At 41.0% G+C, this 19,632-nt stretch overlaps 1 protein-coding gene across 2 annotated transcripts in view; it reads left to right on the forward strand.

Annotated features, from left to right (window-relative positions):
- The first annotated feature begins 1,290 nt into the window (after window positions 1–1,290).
- Window positions 1,291–19,632, forward strand: part of ATP1B3 (ATPase Na+/K+ transporting subunit beta 3) — a 54,883-nt gene continuing 36,541 nt past the window's right edge. The window contains exon 1 of one of the 2 annotated variants that reach the window (XM_023588989.3): window positions 1,291–1,579. In XM_023588989.3, coding sequence (XP_023444757.2) covers window positions 1,471–1,579 — 109 coding nt within the window. In that variant the 5' untranslated portion in view covers window positions 1,291–1,470. The remainder of the gene's footprint in view (window positions 1,580–19,632) is intronic. The other variant, XM_071214552.1, reaches the window with a different exon arrangement.

Here is a 19,632-nt window from a genome sequence, read left to right on the forward strand (position 1 = left end):
TTCATTCCAAATAAGATGAGTGCTACATTTCCTCATTCATAATTCTTATTTGCTAATACTATAAAGAAAGTCCAGTTAAATATGACTTTCAGCTAGAAAACAATTTTGTTGCTCTATTTCTTTTTTCTTCCTAAATAACGCACCTTTCCCCCAAACATCTACTTAGGTGCCAGAGTACTGCACTCTTCAGCTCCACCTTGTGTAGAAAACGCTGACGGCACCCTCAGCCGCCACCCGGAGCGTCTCCTACAGTGGCAAAACGAAAAGCCGGTCACGTTATTGGGTATTAACACTAAACGAAGCATTTATTTCCTGTAGACTGAGGATTTGAAAGTTTGAAAAAAAGCAAAAAAGCAGAGGGTCTTTCAGTTGACAGAACCCTCAGGAAAGCGTGTATAATGATTTAATTGATAAATTCAACGGACGCTGGAGAAAAATTATATGTAATGAAAACTAGCATATTTAGAAGGAAACTCCCATTGGCCCGAGATGCCGGGTTAAATCCAGACGTCTTGGAAAAAGCCAAGTAAGGACATTCTCCGAGCAGCAGTTTGTAACACACGGTAATACCCAACGAGATACTGCAGGGGAGGATCTTCTCGTAACGTCACAGAGCCCAGGGGAGAACGCCTGGAAACGGTTTGGAGGGTGTTCGGGGAGGGCGCGGCGCAGGGTCTGGGCCTTCCATCCCTGGTGAAGATGACCTGGGCAGAGTGGAGTCGATTCCGCGCTCTCCTGAGGCACGCGGAGGGCGAGAACCCACCCCGCACCCCGGCCGAACCCGCAGCGCGGAGCCCCCCGTTCCGCGCCGCCGCGGGCCAGCGCCGAGGCCGCCGCCGCGGGGACGCGGGGCCCAGCTGTCCGCAGCATCCCCCTGGAGCCGCGGCGCCCGGGAGCTCCCAGGAAACGCAGGCCCCTTGAGGAACCTGCGGGTCAGGGATGCCGGCCTCCGGCCTATTTGATAAACTCGCTCGTTACCGAGCGCTTCGGGTGGTTCCGAGCCGCTCTCTGTAGCCCGGCCTCCTCCAGTCAGGGTTGAGGCAGACCCCCTCGGGCCGCCGAGCCCCGCCGGGAGCGCGGGGCGGGGCCAGCAGGGGGCGGGGCCAGCAGGGGGCGGGGCCGGGCCGGCCGGGGCGGGGCGTTCTCGCCGCCTCGGGCTGCGCCCGGGCCGCGGGCGGGAGGCTGTAGCGGCGGCGGCGGCGGCGGCGGCGGCGGCGGCGGCGGCGCAGCCCGAGCGGCTTGGGGATTGGCTGCGGCGGGCGGAGACGTCAGGCTCCCGCGGCCCGAGCGGCAGCCCGGCTCGGCGCGGCGCAGTCGGCTCGAGTGCTCGCCGCAGCAAGGAAGTGTCTTGGGCCGTCCCGCCCTCCGCCGCCGTCGCCGGGCTGCCCGCCTGAGCCGGGACGCGCCGCCGCGCTCCTCGCCGTCTCCACCCGCGCGGCCGCCGCTCGCCTCGCCGTCCTCGCACACACCATGACGAAGAAAGACAAGAAGTCCTTCAACGAGAGCCTGGCCGAGTGGAAGCTCTTCGTCTACAACCCGACCACCGGCGCGTTCCTGGGGCGCACCGCCAAGAGCTGGGGTGAGCGGGCGCGGGGCGGGCGCCCGGGGCCGCCCGTGGTCCCGGGGGCGCCGGGCGCGGGCGGGTGGGAGAGGCGGGAGGCGGCTCCCCAGCGCCAGGGCCCCTGGAGCCGCCGCCGACCGCCCGACTCCGACGCGGGCGGCGGCCCCATTCATTTCTCCGCGGAGCGGTCCGGGCGGGCCCGGCCCGCGGGCAGCCCGGGCCGGGCCGCGCCGGTTCCTTCCCCGCCGGCCGCGCGCGGGGCGCACGTGCTGCCGGCCTCCCGCCCCGAGCGCCGGGGCCTCCTTTGTACCGAGCGCGCCGGCCGGGAGAGGCCCTCGCGGAGGCGCTTGGCAGCGCCGGGGTTCGGGGAAGCCAGCCCCTGCCCCGCAGCCGCGGAGAGGAAATTTCCACTCCCGCCCGCTATCTTATGACTCGTCCACGCCGCTACCCCGGCCGGTCGCAAGATCGTGAGTGTTGCATGTGTGGGTTGCATGAATGCAGAGCGGCGAGTTGATCCCAAGTGCGTCGTGGACGAAAGTGCACTTGAATTTGGACAGTTGAGAGCTCGGTCTCTCCCTAATTCCTTTTTTAATTAGCGAGGTTTTTCGCCCTTCTTTAAGGAAAAGTAAATACTGTTTGAACTGCACGGTTTTTTTTTTTTCTTTTCTTTTCTGTGCCTTCAAAACATGTGAGTGATGTTAGCAGTTTTTCTATGCCTGATTCTTTGTTTTGAACGGATTTTTAAAACCATCTACCACGGCAGTGCTTTCCTGTGCGGTTTTTTTCCTCGCAAAATTATATTAATGAGCTGAATAAGGACTGGTGCTTTTTTGTCTTTATATTAAAATGAATGTTTATTCTTTTTTGGGGGGAGGGGGAAGGAGACCTTTTGGAAAATATTTTGTTAGTGGCTTTTGACAGACCTTTTCCCTGAGTGGGAATACTTTTCTGGAGCTGAGAACTATTTGGGCACATTTTAAAGAGAAACATGAAGAGTAAATCAGCTATGACTCACATTTAAACTGTTGCTGCTGACTGAAACCGACTCTAGAATGAAAAAGGGATTTAAAATCCTATCCAAAGCTGAGAAGGGCCTTGAAAGTTTTTTCGCTCATCCCCCACTCTAGAGATGAGAAAAAATGAGACCCAGAGAGGTCATGATATTTTGCCTTGTCTAAAATTACATAGTCCACAAAGCCAAGGAAAGCCGATGTCTTCTTTTACAGATGCCTTGTCGAACTGCATGGTAATCGCTCGTGATTTTTATTTAAATTGTTATCTTTTGGAAACCCACTATGTTGACGAAGAAATAAATCTTAGATCTGGAGAGAAATCTTAGCCCTGGGGTGGGGGTGGGGAGATGGAAATGATGGGCAATTAAAAAGGTTAATTAATGCCTTTCTAGAGTGCACTAACTTTGCTGAAGGAATTTTTGGATGTGGTAGAAAGAGATTAATTTCTGTAGACTATATCCTTCTCTTTTCCCTTGCTCAGTGCCTTTTCATTTCCAGTACTAAGTATATTCAATTTGTCTTAGAGTGATATTTCTTACTGAGATAGTACTCCCTGTCTAACCTTGGAACTGCATGATTGAGGGTAGAAATTTTAGTTAGGTATATGCTCTTAAATAAATACCATGTTCACAAATTAAATATAGGGCAGTATATAAAAAGTAATATAAGTAAAGTTGGGATCAGTTTAGAAGGATTAAAACAAGACTGTTATTTCCTACTAGAAAATTGTACTTGAAATATTACTCTTACCAACAAACAGTCTCTATGTGGTTTATTGTAAATAATAAACCAGTGCAGAGTGTTATAAATAGGTGAAAATAATTCATAATCCTATCCCAGCCTGCAAGCTGTGACCTGCAGAAGGGCACTCCTCCAAGGATGTGTTTGTGGGATGGTGAGTGGAGGCTGAGATCTCTGTTCACCAGGCTGTGCACCCTGCAGGAGGGGCAGGTCTGCCTGGAGAAAGGGGTATCTTGTAATTCTCATGAAGACAAGATCAGCTTGCAGAGCTGTATGTCTGTAGGCATATGCCTGCCAGGAAAAGGGTGCCTTTTCCTAATTCCCATAAAGGTATTGTATGGGCTAGTGGCTACCTGGATCTTAGCATCCCGAAGATACTATTAACATTTTAATATATCTTTCTAGACAGATTAAGAAATAAGTATAACATTTAAATTTTGTTTTATAAAAGGCTATCATACTGGTAAGTGTTGTTTTATAGTCTTCTGATTATTTTGTGGGTACCTTCCCTGATAATAGAGATCTGTATCCCCATTTTAACATTTTTAATAGCTAACTTATATTCCATTATATAGAGATAAGCCTTGATTTTTTTTTTTTAATGAACACCTTATTGCTTTCTGCTGGTCTCCTTCCTCCCAATCCCTTTATCCTTGCCTGTACATTTTTGCAAATTTATTTCTTTGAGATATATTTCTGCCGGTGGAGTTTCTAATTCGTGTAAAATGTGTAAGTCTTTTCATTTTGAAACCATGTAATAGTGCCTTCTGGGAAAGTTATGTCAGTTTATACTCCTACCAACAGTGTATAGTGGTATCTTACATCTTCATCGCTATTTTTTTAAAAAATTTATATTTTGGTAACAGCTATTTATTTTAATGAAGGAAAACTGTTGTTGCGTAAATGATTTTTCCCCCTCCCATAATTGTCTTGATTTTTTTTTTTTTTTTTTTGTCATTCGGAACTTTAGTGTAGGTGGGTAGGAAATTTCATCTCTTTTTTTGACCTTGTAAAGGTTCTGAGTCTGCTGGTATGCACAGAAAGGCTTTTCTCTCCCCAGGATTTTCTAAAGGTACTCATCTAAGATGTTCTCTAATTTTATTTCTTACATTTAAGTCTTGAGTATGTTTGTCCCATTTTGCTCTCAGTTCATTAGATTCATGAAAAGGCACACGTATATAGAAAGCAATTATGCTGTTTATGTTTGGGACAAAGTGAAGATAATAAATGTTACATCACATTCACTTACTTAGGCAGTTTCATAAAACTTTTGAGTAGCTCCTTCATTGTGTATTTGGTTAATATCTTACGTATACAAGTCACCTCATTGGATTTCCGCAGCGACTTTCTAAAGCAGACTAGGTCCTCTAAGTAAATGTACTTTAGAGGAAACCTGGGTTTGGTTTCTCAAGCTGAACAGTAAGTACACTGGTACTAGTAAGTACCAGGAATAAGTAGTCAACATTTCTGAAAATGGAACAGAGAAGATTTAGCACCTTGTGACTGATGTTGCAAATATTGAATAACCTAAGTGCCTTAAGTGCACTTAGAGTAAAAAGTAGTGAAAAGCAGTTAGAGATTCCATAGAGTTGTTTAAACTGTAATTAGAGGGCCGTGTGTTGCAATTAATATTTTTTTTAAATAATGAAAAAGAATTTTTAAAATATTACATTTTATTGCACCTAACGTGTTTAGTCTACATAAGGAAAAGTGTTTCATAAAATTTTTGTTTTGTATTTACACATACCCCAGTGTTAAGTATATTTCTTACTGTGGCTTACAGTCAGAAGTTTTAAAAGTCACTAATGTCCTTACTTTATAGATGAGAAAATCGAATCCACAGGTTATTCTGATTTGCCAAAATTCACTCATTGAGTTACCAACAGAATCCTTGGGCCTTCAGACTCCAAGACCAGAGTTTTCTTTTTTAAACTTCATTGCATCATTTAATGACATCTACTTGGGTGTGCCTTTGGAGTTTGTTACTTTTCTTAAGGGTTATTTGTCAATAAGTGTTTTATATTAACTTAAAACTTGAGTCACAGCTTTCCAAGCATAGTCAATATTCTGAACCAAATCAGTTAGCCCCCTATATTTTGTTCATGTGTCTTTTCTTTTATTATAGGTCCGTGAAGTGCAATTTGCTCAGAATCACCTGCTCCCATTCTGGGTCATGCCTCAGTAAATGCTCTGCTTGGGAGATCACACCCCAATCCATCTTGGTTGTCTGACTGTAGGGGAGAAGGCAAGTGCATTTATTTCCCCTGTAGCACATAGTTTTGTAATGTGGTGTTCTTTGTCCTGTGGAATGACATTTTAAAGAACTTTTACAAATTTTACAAAACTGTGTGCTGTTGGGAAAGTAATGGACTTGACTTAAGCCTGTGTGCAGGCTATTAGTGAAGGTCATTGGTGGTGTGGCAGCAGAGTGCATACTTAGCCTTCATCGACAGGACACTGCACTTCTTGGACTGGTAGTAGAAGGGAAGGGAAAGGCATAAAATTTACGTGTTGTGCTGCAGATGCAGTTACCATTTTAATTGTGGTAGTATGTGTTTTAACATTGTTACAAAAAACAACTGCTTGCCCCAACACTCCCCAAATAATTTGATTTCTTTGAAACAGACTTTTCTTTCCCCTTCTTTATTTTCTTTTAAATATTACATTCAAAAAATACGAGGTCCCCATATACCACCCACTCCAGCCCTCCCAAGTCAACAACCGCTTCCATCATCGTGGCACATCCACTGCACCTGGCGAATACATTCTGGAGCACCACTGCACCACATGGACAGTGGTCCACATTGTAGTCCACACTCTCCTCCAGTCCACCCAGTGGGCCATGGCAGGACACACAATGTCCACCATCCGTCCCTGCAGCACCACCCAGGACAACTCCAAATCCTGAAAATGCCCCCATACCATATCTCTTCTTCCATCTCCCCACTATCAGCAGCCACCGTGGCCACCCTCTCCACATCACTACTAAAATTTCTTCCCTTACTAATCACAGTAGTTCCCCAGCAGAACACCAGTAAGTCCACTCCAAACCATTCCTCCATCCTATCGACCCTGGGATGGCTATGTCCAGTCCCCCTCTACATCAAGAGGGGGCTTAGATTCCACATGGATGATGGATGCAATTCTGCTTGCAGCTGTGTGTGGGCACTCTTGGCTCCCTGGTGTGGTGGTTGACCACCTCCCTGTCATCTGACCAGGATAAGTCCAGCAAACCAGAGAGTAGGAGCCCCAAGTCTGCTGAGGCCTGGGGCCTGGCCGTCACGTGGACAGTCCAGAGATTCCGGTCTCCTGAGTGTACACCAACCCAAACACCAACCACAGGTCCGGTAAAAGTAACAGAAGAGGTATATATAGAAGGGCCATATCTGAGTCCAACTCCATCACACTCAGGAACACAAACTCCAAAGTAGGGTCAACTGACATGGCCCTGAACTCCAGAACTATCTGCCGTGACCATAGAACCTGTGGGTCTCTGCAGCCTCAGGAGAACCAGCACCTGAGTTTCCATCTACCTTGGCTGTCTCTGACACCCTGCTGAAGCATGCATAAGCATCACTTCTTTGATGACCACCCAGCTCTTTTTTGGAGACTCATAGCCGTATAAACTCACTTGTCCTTTCCATTTCCCCCTTTTATCCAAAGTCAAAAAGTAGTTTTTAACACCTGATATTAAATGTAGGCTGAGATACTCTGCTGGTCTGAATTGACCCCTTTATTCAAGGTCTTTTTTTTTTTTTAGTTACATCATCAGCTAGTGCTTGGTAGTAATCCCTTGGCACCAGGGAGGCTCATCCCCAGGAATCATGTCCCATGCTGGGGGGAAGACAAGCATGTACATGCTGAGTTTGCCTTAGAGAGTGGCCACGTTTGAGTAACATGGAGGCTCTTAGGAGGTAACTCTTAGGCATCCCACACCTCTAGGCCTAGTTGATATTTCAGGCACACAGGGTCATAATCAGAGCCATCATTGAAACAGACTTTTGTATTTATGGAATACTTAGTTCACATAGTCAGGTTTTATCATTTAAAGTTAAGGGGAACAGTTCTTATTCCTCTGCCTTTTTCTTAGAGGTGCTGGGAGTATCTTTAGCTGTCTCCATCATTATGGGAACTACTCACACTTCTGCTTGAACCTCTCTATTCCCATGGCTTTAGTTATTATCTCTCTGTTGGGGCTTCCAAATCTGCATCTCTGGTCCATCTGGCTTTTCTGTAGTTTATCCACCTGCCTGTTGAAAATCTTCAGTTGGATGTTTCATAGGCACCTCTTCTGTCTAAAACTGAATTGATCTTCTCTGAGCCCATCCCACTCTCAACCAGACTTGCTGTTGTATGTTTCTTCCTTATCAGAGTGAATAGCACCAGCCCACTGGTCAGAGCCAGAAGCGTGGGGTTATCTTTGACCTCTTGCTCTTCTTCACCCTCTGCAGTTTTGTTTTTCATGTATGTCTCCAAAAATCCACATCTCTCCAATTCTACTGCCTCTGCCTTAGTGTAGCCCACCGTCTTGCCTCTGGTAGTTTTCTAACTGGTCTCTTGCCCTCTAGTCCTTTCTTTTCCTTCCAATTTGGTTATCCACTATATAATCCAGAAGGAGCTCTCAAAAGTACAGATTGGCACCTGTTGTTTGATTGCTCAAAACCATTTAAATCTCCGTTGTCCTCAGGCTCCTTAGCATGCCATTCAAACACTTTATAATGGCCAGTTTATTTTTCTCCTGTCATCTCTGCCATTCCATGCAGTTCTCTCCTATCCTTCCCTGCTTGGCCTGTTTTCCTAGCTTCTGGGCCTCTTTCCCACATTCCACCTTGACCTGGCTAATTAATTGTCAGCTTTGATATCCTGATCTAAGTTCATTGTTTAAAGGAAGCTTAGAGATTTTCCACCCAATTTTCTTTTTGGAGACTCAGCTGAGTTTGTGATATGCCTGGACTGTGCAAAACCAGGCTCATTGTCCAGGTCTCCTGCTTCCCCTCTTGTTGTTCTTCTCAGTTAAGTTATCCTGCTTTTATGAGAACTATCATAAGTCTTTTTTGAAAAGCCAGCTGGCTCTCAAGTTTAATGTGGCTGTGTTTAATAATGTTCTCCTCTCCCCTGCAAAGTTCTATTACTAATAATAATTCTGAAAAGAATTCTCTAACTTAACAGCCTCCCATAGTTTATTTTAACTTTGTTACTGAATCATTTGTGGTGCTTAATATTTGCTGGTGCCATGATGAGGGTATGACTTTGGAACTGAGCCTTCTCCAAAGCATGCTGTTCTTATCTCTTGGTGGTCTCTGTCCTTTTGATAGTACCTGACCCATTAAAAATTGCCTTTTTATATGCCCTTACTCTTCTAATCCTTACTTCTCTAACCATTCCTTGCCTGGTTCCTTCCTGTCTGTGCTTCCTTCTCATGTTTACTTAAGTATATATTTCCTGAGTTCTGTCTTTGGCCTCGTTTTCATCTCCTTCCCTGGCAATCTCATAAAACAACTGCAAAGATAGCACACAAATTTTTTCTGGGTTGATATTTTTCTCAGATTTCAGTTCTCTCTGTAATTTCCAGTTGCTTCCTGCGTATCTCACAAATCAGAGAGACTGGGAGTGTGATGTCATCTAGCTCTGTAACCTTATGCATCATCTGGTTAAGAGTTCCTATACCTCTCCCTCCACTGAAGTTCTGTCTTGTTTCTACATTTACAATTTTTGAAAATAGCTTCACCATTCTTTCTGTAATCCAGGCCCTAAACCTGGCAAAGTTGTGCCAGTTCTACTTCCCTGTCCCTCGCATCTGCTTGTGCCTCACACCCCCATCACCACTACTGTGCTTGATTCAGGAATTAATTTTCACGCACCTGTTCATCCACTCACCTCCAATCTTGTGAAAACACATTCAGATGAAGCCTGCTCATTGTAACTAGCTTCATAATCCTAGCCACCTGTTTAAAATTCCATAACCCTCAACACTCCCACCCACCCTGTCCCCACTTCATCATGATCTGGTAGTACCTTTCCTTATGAATTCTCCACTTAAAAAAACTTTAAAGCACCAGATGAAGATCTCTTGTAGCTTTTTCTTTTTTCTAAAGATTTATTTATTTTTATTTCTCTCCCCTCCCCCCCCCCCCCCCCCCCCGCCCCAGTTGTCTATTCTCTGTGTCTATTTGCTGCATGTTCTTTTTTGTCCACTTCTGTTGTTGTCAGTGGCATGGAATCTGTGTTTCTTTTTGTTGTGTCAGCTCTCCGTGTGTACAGCGCCATTCCTGGGCAGGCTGCACTTTCTATGGCACTGGGCGGCTCTCCTTATAGAGTGCACTCCTTGCGCGTGGGGCTCCCCTACGCGGGGACACCCCTGCGTGGCACATCACTCCTTGTGCACATCAGCACTGCGCATGGGCCAGCTCCACACGGGTCAAGGAGGCCCGGGGTTTGAACTGTGGACCTCCCATATGGTAGATGGACACCCTAACCACTGGGCCCAGTCTGCTTCCCTCTTGTACGTTTTTCAAAGTTGTTCCTAATTCAGCTAAAACACTGGCTTTCCAGCTTGTACCTGCTACTTTAAAAAAAAAAAAAAGTACTGTTCTTGATACTGGGGGAAGTAGACTTTTGGCTCCTGATAAATCTCCAGAGAGATCCAAGGAAGCAATTTGGAATCATTGTGACCTAAACCCGTGTAATCAGCTGTCAGACATTTCTAAGGCTGCAGCTTTGGTCATGCTGTTCTCTGTACTGCAAAGCTGTGTTTGTATCCCCATTGCTTTGAGAAGGTCTAAGTAAGTTCCAGACAGCCTGGCAATCCAGGTTTATTACAAAACGGCTCTGAGTTAAGCTTTCACCCTTATAACCTGTCATTTCCCACTTTACTCCCCATCATATACCCCATGTGCCTGATACCCCTTGGTCGGAATGTCCTGCTTATTCCCATCTTTCCTCCCCCCACTTCCTTTATTTTCTGCATTATCAATGCTTCCCTACTTCAGACACCTAGCTTAAGTGCAAGTTTTGCCATAAGCCTTCTCTGATGTGCCCAGTGGAAATAATACCACTTGTGTCTTGTATAACGTGAAACTTTCTATCCTGAATTATCATTGTTTATATATGTGTATATATATATATATATATATTTCCTACTAACAGTGTTCTAAGGGTAGGATTTACATGTGTACGTAGCACATGCACAGCACATAGTACAGACTTGCTATGTTTAAGTGAACAAATCATTCATCATTTAATCAGTTTCTGCTTGTGATTCGCCTATTCCTTGGACTAGCTTGGAGAGTATTGTAGAGTAAATGGTATAGATTCACTGTTGAAATTCTTATTTAAGGAGATAATTGTACATATCTGTCATTTCCTTTAGCTCACCATGGCTCTTCACTAAACTTCTAATTCATTTTCATAAGGCATCATATTTAAAGTGAGTCTGTGGGCATATTATGTTTTTGTTTGATGAATCTTAAACATATGTTCAGAAGTTGATTAAACTAGGAGTCAGACTATGACCTAAATTCTAGTTTCGCATCTCCATCTAAGCTTAGGTAACTCACTTAAAATCTCATGGCCTTAGTTTCCTCTACAAAAGAGAAAAGTTTTATTAGATAGTTTCAAATTATCATTTTGAAATTTTTTTAAGGTCTATAAATGTTTTAGGACAGGAGTGAGCAAACATTTTCTTTGAAGGACCTGGTAATAAATATTTCAGGCTTAGCATGCTGTACATGTCTCTGTTGCAACTACTCAGCTCTGCTGTTCTAGACCAAAAGCAGCCGTGGATAATATGTAAACACATGGGCCTGGCTGTGTTTGATTAATACTTAATTTATAAAAATAGACAGCAGAATAGTGACCCCTGTTGGAGTTAGTCATTGTAGACAGGTCCAAGAAACCTGAACTGGTCTTAATGGGATGTGGGCTCCTTTAGTTGTGTTCTTTTCATTATAACATTGTCACTTGGATTTTTACAATACAGGTGTGAATAATCAGTATGTCCACTGTCATCATTAGCTGGTTCCCTAGCTAACCACTGTTAACTCTTTAGTATTTTTAAAAACATAATGCATGGTATAGCCACGTTGGATAAAGGTCTGGTAGTTTCTTCTAAAAATAATATATACACCTACCCCATTGCCCAGCAGTTCTCCTTCTAGGTATTTATCCAAGAGAAGTGAAAACATATGTCCATAAAAACACTTCTACACGATGTTCTCTGTCAGTGAGAGAATGAATAATCAAATGGGTACATGTCTGTACAATGGAATACTACTCAGCAATGAAAAGGAACAAATTATGGATATGCAAGATAGGGATGAATTTCAAAAGCATGATGCTGAGTGGAAAAGCAGCTTTACCCAACAGAGGACATACTGTATGATTCCATTTATTTGAAGTTTTAGAATAAGCAGTACTAACCTGTGCTGGAAAAAAAACCCAGAATGGTGGTTGTCTCTGGGGCAGTTGTAACAGGGATTGACTACCCAAAGGGATATGAGAGAACTTTCTGGAATGTTGGTAATATTCTGAATCTTGGTAAGAGTTTGGATTATATAGTTAAATGTAAAACCTATCTAATGGTACATTAGAGATGTATATTTCACAGAATTAAAATTTTCCCTTGATTCTAGTTAAATGTTATGCATGCCAAATAAAGTATTTAGGAGTGAAGTATATTGATATCTGCAACTTTGAAATGCATAAAAAATTAGAAGGTAGATAGATATGAAATAACTAATATAGTAACTAGAATCTAGGTGAGTTTATAGATGTGTAGTGTACAACGCCTACAACTTTCCTGGGTATTTGTAAATACTCCTTATAAAATGGAGAAAAAGGAGTACATGAATACATTCATACTGTTTCTCTTGACTGTTTTGCACCAATTGCAGTATTTCCTACAGATAATGAATGTTTATCTACCAGATAAACATACACACATATACACATCTGGGGTTGTATGGAATATGTAGTTTGATCTTTTTCTTTCCCATTTTTACAAGAGTTAGGAAAACTGTATATTCTGGAACTTGCTTGTTTCACTTAGTATGATTTAATTATCTTTCCATGTCACTAGATTTGTCCTATTCCTTGACTTTTGGCATAGTATTCCATGGCATGGATATTTATGGTTTAATCATTTTCTTTGTGATGAAACATATAGGTTGTTTCTGATTTTTCACTATTAAAAATTGCTGCAGTGCATATGTGCAACTATTCATCTAGGGTCAATGCTGAGCAATGGAATTGCCAATACATAGTATATGCTTATTTTTATTATTAATCAGTTGTCCTCCAAAAATGCTGTACCAATTTATACTCCCATCAGCAATGGATGAAAGTACTGTTTCTCTTCATCTGTTTGAGTACTGGGTATTATCAGTCTTTTTAAAAAAAATCTTTTTTTTTCTTATTTGTGAATGCTGGTATCTGTTTGGATTACGTTACAGTTTCTCTGATAACTCCTACTGAGTATATTTTAATGTTTGTTCAGTTTCCCTGTCTGTGTAATGCCTGCATATTTTTTGCTTATTTTTTGTTTGTGTTGTTTGTTCAACACAAACAAAAATGAAATTTTTTATATACTCTGCTAAGCATTTACTATACTTGTAAATATTTTGTACTTTTTGTCTTTTGTGCTCTTACTAACTTGTTTTTTCTTCTGTCGTACTGGTTTTAAATTAACATCACAAATTTAAAAATTTTTAATGGACTTTTCCTAATCATCTATCCCAACATACATTGAAAAATCCATCATTTCCTTAACTGATTTGAAGACAATTGTGTTACATGCAAAATTCCATTTTATATGGATCCTTTCTTTGATACTGTGTTTGTTGATTTATATCTATTCCTGTGTCATCACACTAAATAATTATCACGTTTATTTTCTTTTATAAACACTTAAATAAGCTGTATTTAAGTGCATTTATAAGAAAATGAGCATGTGATATTTGTGTGAATACTTTTGTTAGTTTTGGTATCAGGATAGTACTAGCCTCATAAGAGCATACAAAAAGAATAGTTTATGATCGAAAAATAGTCTGTTCCTTGAAAAATTAAAAGAACCAACTTAAGCAATTTGGACTTGGTGTATTTTGGGAGTAGAGCTCTGCTTGCTTTTTATAAAAACTTGATGCGAACATTTTTATTTTCCAAAAAATATATATATTTCCTCCATTTTCAAATTTACTTAATTGAAAACTGATTTTATTGATCAAATTGAATTCTTTTTGTATTTTGTTTCCATTAATTTGTGCTTTTATCTTAAATCTCTCCTGCTTTCCTTAGATTTACTTTTTTCAATTGAATGCATTAAAGCCATGGATTTTCTTTTGACTTCTGCTTCGGTTATATTGTTTTGAATTTTGAGGTAGTTTTATTTGTTTTAATCCAGGGGGTATCTAGGAGTGCAGTTCCCTATTTTTTGTTTTTAATTTCTAATGTGTTTACTTAGAGTTGAGAGTGGGTGGCTTTGAATATTTTCTGTTTTTGTTTCTTGTTTAAGTCATGGTCAGTTTGGGGGCAGCATCCCAAATTTGTATATTTTCTGGTGATTGCAAAGTTTTCATATATTCGATAGCTGTTAGTATGTTTTGAAAATATCTAATGTTCTTTTTGTTGTTATTTTCTCTATCTGTGGATTTCTAAGAGAGGTGATGTTAATAAAATCACCATTCCTGTTTGTGGTAAATTTTGTAATTCAGCAGTTGCTTTATATATTTGAAGCTAGTTAATATCACAAAGGTTCATAGGTGTTGGACTGTATCTTCTTGATGTGTTTCATTTACTTTTTTTAATACAAAGTATTTTCACTCTCATTAATACTTCTCTGCTTCAATTCTGAATTGTTTACAATAATAATGCCACATCTATCTTCCTTTTGTTAGCAAAGACATACTTTAGTTTCCCATCTTGTTTATTGTCAACCATTATGTATTTTGTTTTTAAGATTGTCTTCTATAATTTGCATTTAATGGATTTTTTTAATCTTCTTTGAGAGTGTCTTTTATTATTTGACTACTTTAAAATTATGACTACCATATTACTTGGGAATTTTAGTTCCAGACTTTTATTAAATATAAACTCACTAGAATTTTTCATTTTATATGAAATTTATTTAAAATACAAATTAATCTGTAGTAACAAAAGGGGATTAGTGGTTGTCTGGAGGAAGTGAATTTCAGAGGGGCTCATGGAACCTTTTGGGGATGATGGAAATATTGTCTTTATTATGGTGGTGGCTTCACAGCTGTATGCAACTGTCAATATGCACTAGACTTGTACGCTTGAAATGGATACAATTTGTTGTATGTAAACTCTTCCTCAAAGCTGATAAGGAAAAGAAATAAAAATCAACACTTATTTAGATGTTAGCAGGGAAGTCTTACTTGTTTCTTTGCTCATCACTGCTTTTTATATTCTTCCTGTTGGTCTTGGATTTTTAAAGAAACTTAACTATCTCAGACTGTTTTCACAATCACAGTCCCTCCAGCAGTGTATGAGAGTTCCTGCTGTTTCACATCCTCGCAAACCCTTGGTATGGTCAGTCTTGAAAATTTTTAGTTTTGTTCTATTAGCTCTTACTGCCCAATTTTTTAAAGGTGTTACTTTTCTTTGATGCTTTTCTTTCATCGGATTAGTCTTTTAAAAAGTTTTTTTTTAATTTCTCATGAAAAAATTGAAGATTCTTGGTTGTGTGCTTCTCCTTTATTTAGACTTTCCTATCACAGCATCTAGGGATGTGGGTAGGTATAGTGTAGCAAAGAGCTGGTCTAGTATGGAGACTCTCTCTGCTTATATATTTTCACCAATATATCCAGGACATAGCCCAGTTTTTCAGCACAAATACCCAACCTCCCTTTTCCCATTTCAAAGCAACTTCTGCTGTGCTGGTTGCTTGGTATCAGGGACATGTGCTTGTTGGGGTAGAAACAAGGTTACAATTTACCTGGCTGCTCCAGTACTCCATCAGTACTCCATCAGTCACCTAGTCATTGATCCTATTCTCTACTTTCTCATTTCTTTGGAGGCCTTTCTCATCAAATCCCTTTCCTTCCTCTCCATGCTAGGGAAAGTTTAATATTTTTCTGATTTTTCCCCCCTACCATTTGATACTTAGGATTATTTGTTTACAAGTCTGTCACTTCTAATAACTGAACTCTGAGGGAAGAAACAGATCTTATTAAAATAAACTATTGTCTCCTGGAGTAATACAATGCTTGAATGATACATTTTTCAGAGAATGGGGGTTTTGATTCGAAAAGATAATGAATGGAACTTGAGGCTCCTGGGGAGAACAGGAAACTTAAGGTACCACATGGAGAGATATTGGTCTAGCCATTTCCCTTACTAGTAGGCTAATCATAAATAGGTCATTAAATCTTTTTTTTTCTTCAGTTTATAAATTCTTGTTTAATCTTGTTTTATTTCCATGATTTTAATAAATAGATAAAATGAGTATATATATGCATGTATCTCTACATATATTTTATTATTAAAGATGTACATACTCATTAGTTTTTTAAAATTCACTCTGCAGCTCAGCTTCCTCATATGTATTGAGCTTGAAGAAGGGAAGAAGGAAGTGCCAGATGAAGTGTTGAGCAGCTTGTGTGAAGATATTACCTACTTGCTCAGTTTGCCTAATGACCTAACAGAGCTTGCATATTGCATTCTCTGCTTTATACTAAGTTAGCTGTATTGAAGCTGCCGACAGAAAACTTACCAGTGCTTACTTTTTGAAATTACCAGCAGTTGACTGATAATTTTCAGTAGCACATTAGTAAATCTGAGAGGAAAGAAAGATTCCACCCTTGAGTCTATACAGTGGTCCTGCTTCAAACAGATGTAGAGCAGTTCTCTGTAGGATGGGACTTGGTTCTATTTAAGATGTCATATTTTTCCCACCTGAGATGTGAAACAGTAGGACAGCTGGGGAAAATTGGTATTTTCTCTGATATAGTAGTGCTACTCTTAAATTTTTAACAACAATACAGTAAAATTCATTGTTACCTATCAGAAATCTTTGGATATGCCACACTTCAGAGTATGACTTCTTTGTTTTGTAGCATCACATGAATTAAAAAACATACCCACCACAATTCCAGCTGGCTTCTTTTTAGGAATTAAGAAACTGATCTTAAAAATCATATGGAGGGACAGTTCCTAGACCTTATATGTCCTCCCATGGCCCACTGGGTGGACTGGGGGAGAGTGTAGACTATAATGTGGACCATTGGCCATGTGGTGCAGCAGTGCTTAGACATGTATTCACGAAGTGCAGTGAGTGTCCCATGATGATAGAGGAGGTTGTTGTTATGGGAAGAGTGGGGTGAGGGGGGTGGGGGATATATGGGGACCTCATATTTTTTTAATGTAGCATAAAAAAAAATAAAGACAAAAAAAAAAAGACATAGACTAATAGAAAGCATAAAGAAAAAAAAAATTGTATGGAAATTCAGGGGAGTCCAAATAGGCAAAACAGTCTTGAAAATGGAAAACACAGTTTGAGGATCTACACTGTTGGATTTCAACGCTTACTACAAGGAACACTAATCAAGATATTGTGGTACTAACATAAGGATAGACATATAGAGCAATGGAATAGAATTGAGAGTCTGGAAATAAACTCTCACATTTATGGCCAGTTGATTTTTGACAAAGGTGCCATGACCATTCAAAGGGAGAAAAAATAGGGTTTTTAACAAATGGTCCTGGAACAACTAGATAGGTACAGGCAAACAAATGAAGTTTGACCCTCACCTTACACCTTAAGCAAAAATTAACTCAAAATATATGAAGCTCCCAAACTTAAGAGTTAAATGTAAATAATTCTTAGGAAAAAAACAGATAAAAAACTTTATGGCTTTGGAATTGGTAGTGGTTTTGTAGCTGTGATGCCCAAAACACAAGAGACTTAAGGAAAAAAACATGAATTGGACATCATGTAATTCAGAACTTTTGTGCTTAAAAAGTCTCTATCAAGCAAGTGAAAACGCAGCCCATAAATTGGAGAAAATACATATCAGAAAAGAGTTTATCAATGCCTCAAGCAGGGGTGCTCCCAAGAGCTCTAGAGACACCTGGGCACTGTAGGCAGGGTAGACAACCCCCGAAAATTGACACCCCATTGGTGAGCTTTACCTTGGAATATGTGTTAACCTGTCTCCCCAATGTGACAGAGTTAGACTCATTTATAATTTTCATACACATGGTTAGCACAACATCTGTCAAATATTTTCCCAGACACTTAAATCTTTGGTCTGTTCATATGCTAGTTAAGCCCTGAATCCCAGAAGAGTTGCAGCCAACACCTGCTCTCCAGTTCGACTTACCCAGAACAACTAACAAAATTATTATGCCCATCCCCCAAAACAGAGTGTCTGTACCTGCAAGCAAGACAGTTCCCTCCATCTGCCTCATAAGACCTAAACCCCCTCTAAATCTGCAGCTGAGTGACATCACCATCCCTGAATCCTCACTATTGAGGGCTGAACAAACATAAGGAGGGGATGCAGCTATCGGCTAAAGTAGACTTATTATTCTAGTAAAGGAAGAGCTTGTAACATCAATAAAAAGACAGTGTTCACCAGAAGTTTTGAGGAGAGGGAGAGGGAAGAATAGGTGTAATATGGGGCATTTTTGGAACATTGGAATTGTCCTGCATGATATTGCAATGATGGATACAGGCCATTATATGTTTTATTGAAACCCATAAAATTGTGCAGTGCAAAGTGTAAACCATAATGTAAATTATAGCCCATGGTTAGTAGCAATGCTTCAGTGTGTGTTCATCAGTTGTAACAAATGTACCACACTAATGAAAGATGTTATTAATAGGGGAAAATGTGAGAGCCGGAGTGGGTAGGGTATGTGGGAGTCCCCAATATTTTCAATACAACTTTTATGTAATCTAAAACTTCTTTAAAAATATATCTAAAATATATGAAGAACTCAAACTTAACAAGAAAAGACAACCTAATTAAAAGAGTGGCAAAAAATCTGAATAGTGGGGAGCAGATGTAGTTCCAGTGATTGAGCACCTGCTTCCCATATATGAGGTCCTTGGGTTCAATCCCCAGTACCTCCTAAAAACTAACAAATGAAAAAAAAACTCTCATTGGGGAGCGGATGTAGTCAGTAGTTGAGTGCCTGCTTCCTGTGTACAAGGGTCCTGGGTTCAATCCCTGGTACCACAAAAAAAAACACAACAAAACAAAAAGGAAACATTGCCAACAATGTCAAGCTTTAATAAAAAAAAAGTGAAACATCCACACACACAAAAATCTGAATAGATAGTTCTCCAAAGAGGTATGCAATAGCCAGTAAGCGCATGAAAATATCTTGACATCATTCATTATCCACTAGGGAAATGCAAATTAAACTCATTCTAAAATATCACTTCATGTCCACTAGGATGACTGTAATCATTGTTATCAAGTATGTGGAAGAATTGGAACCCTCATACCTTGCTGGTAGGAATGTAAAATGGTACTGCCACTTTGGAAGACATTCTGGTAGTTTTTCAAAAGACTAAATAGAGAGTTACCATATTACCCAGAAGTTCTACTCCAAAGTGTGTACCCAAAACATCCACATAAAAACTTGCATGAGAATGTTCATAGTAGCAGTATTCATTAAAGCCCAAATGTGGAAACAACCCAAATATCCATCAGCAGATGAATGGACAAATAAAATATGTAGGGAAGCGGACTTGGCCCAGTGGTTAGGGCGTCCGTCTACCACATGGGAGGTCCACGATTCAAACCCTGGGCCTCCTTGACCCGTGTGGAGCTGGCCCATGAGCAGTGCTGATGCGCGCAAGGAGTGCCCTGCCATGCAGGGGTGTCCCCCCGCATACAGGAGCCCCATGCGCAAGGAGTGCACCTCATATGGAGAGCCACCCAGTGCGAAAGAAAGTGCAGCCTGCCCAGGAATGGGGCCGCACACACAGAGAGCTGACACAGCAAGATGACGCAACAAAAAGAAACATAGATTCCCATGCTGCTGACAACAACAGAAGCGGGCAAAGAAGATGATGCAGCAAATAGACACAGAGAACAGACAGTCAGGGCGGGGGGGCGGGGAGGGGAGAGAAATATATAAATCTTTTTTTTTTTTTTTAGTGTGTATATTCATACATTGAGAAATATTCAGGCATAAAAAAGAAATGAAATACTGAGACATGCTGCAACATGGATGAATCTTGAAAACATAATGCTAAGTAAAACAAGCCAGACACAAAAGCCACATGTTTTATCATTTCATTTATATGAAATGTCCAGAGTAGGCAATTTGTACAGAGTGTAGATTAGT

The sequence above is a fragment of the Dasypus novemcinctus genome, chromosome 4 (genome assembly GCF_030445035.2).
Source record: "Dasypus novemcinctus isolate mDasNov1 chromosome 4, mDasNov1.1.hap2, whole genome shotgun sequence".
Lineage (NCBI taxonomy): Eukaryota > Metazoa > Chordata > Mammalia > Cingulata > Dasypodidae > Dasypus > Dasypus novemcinctus.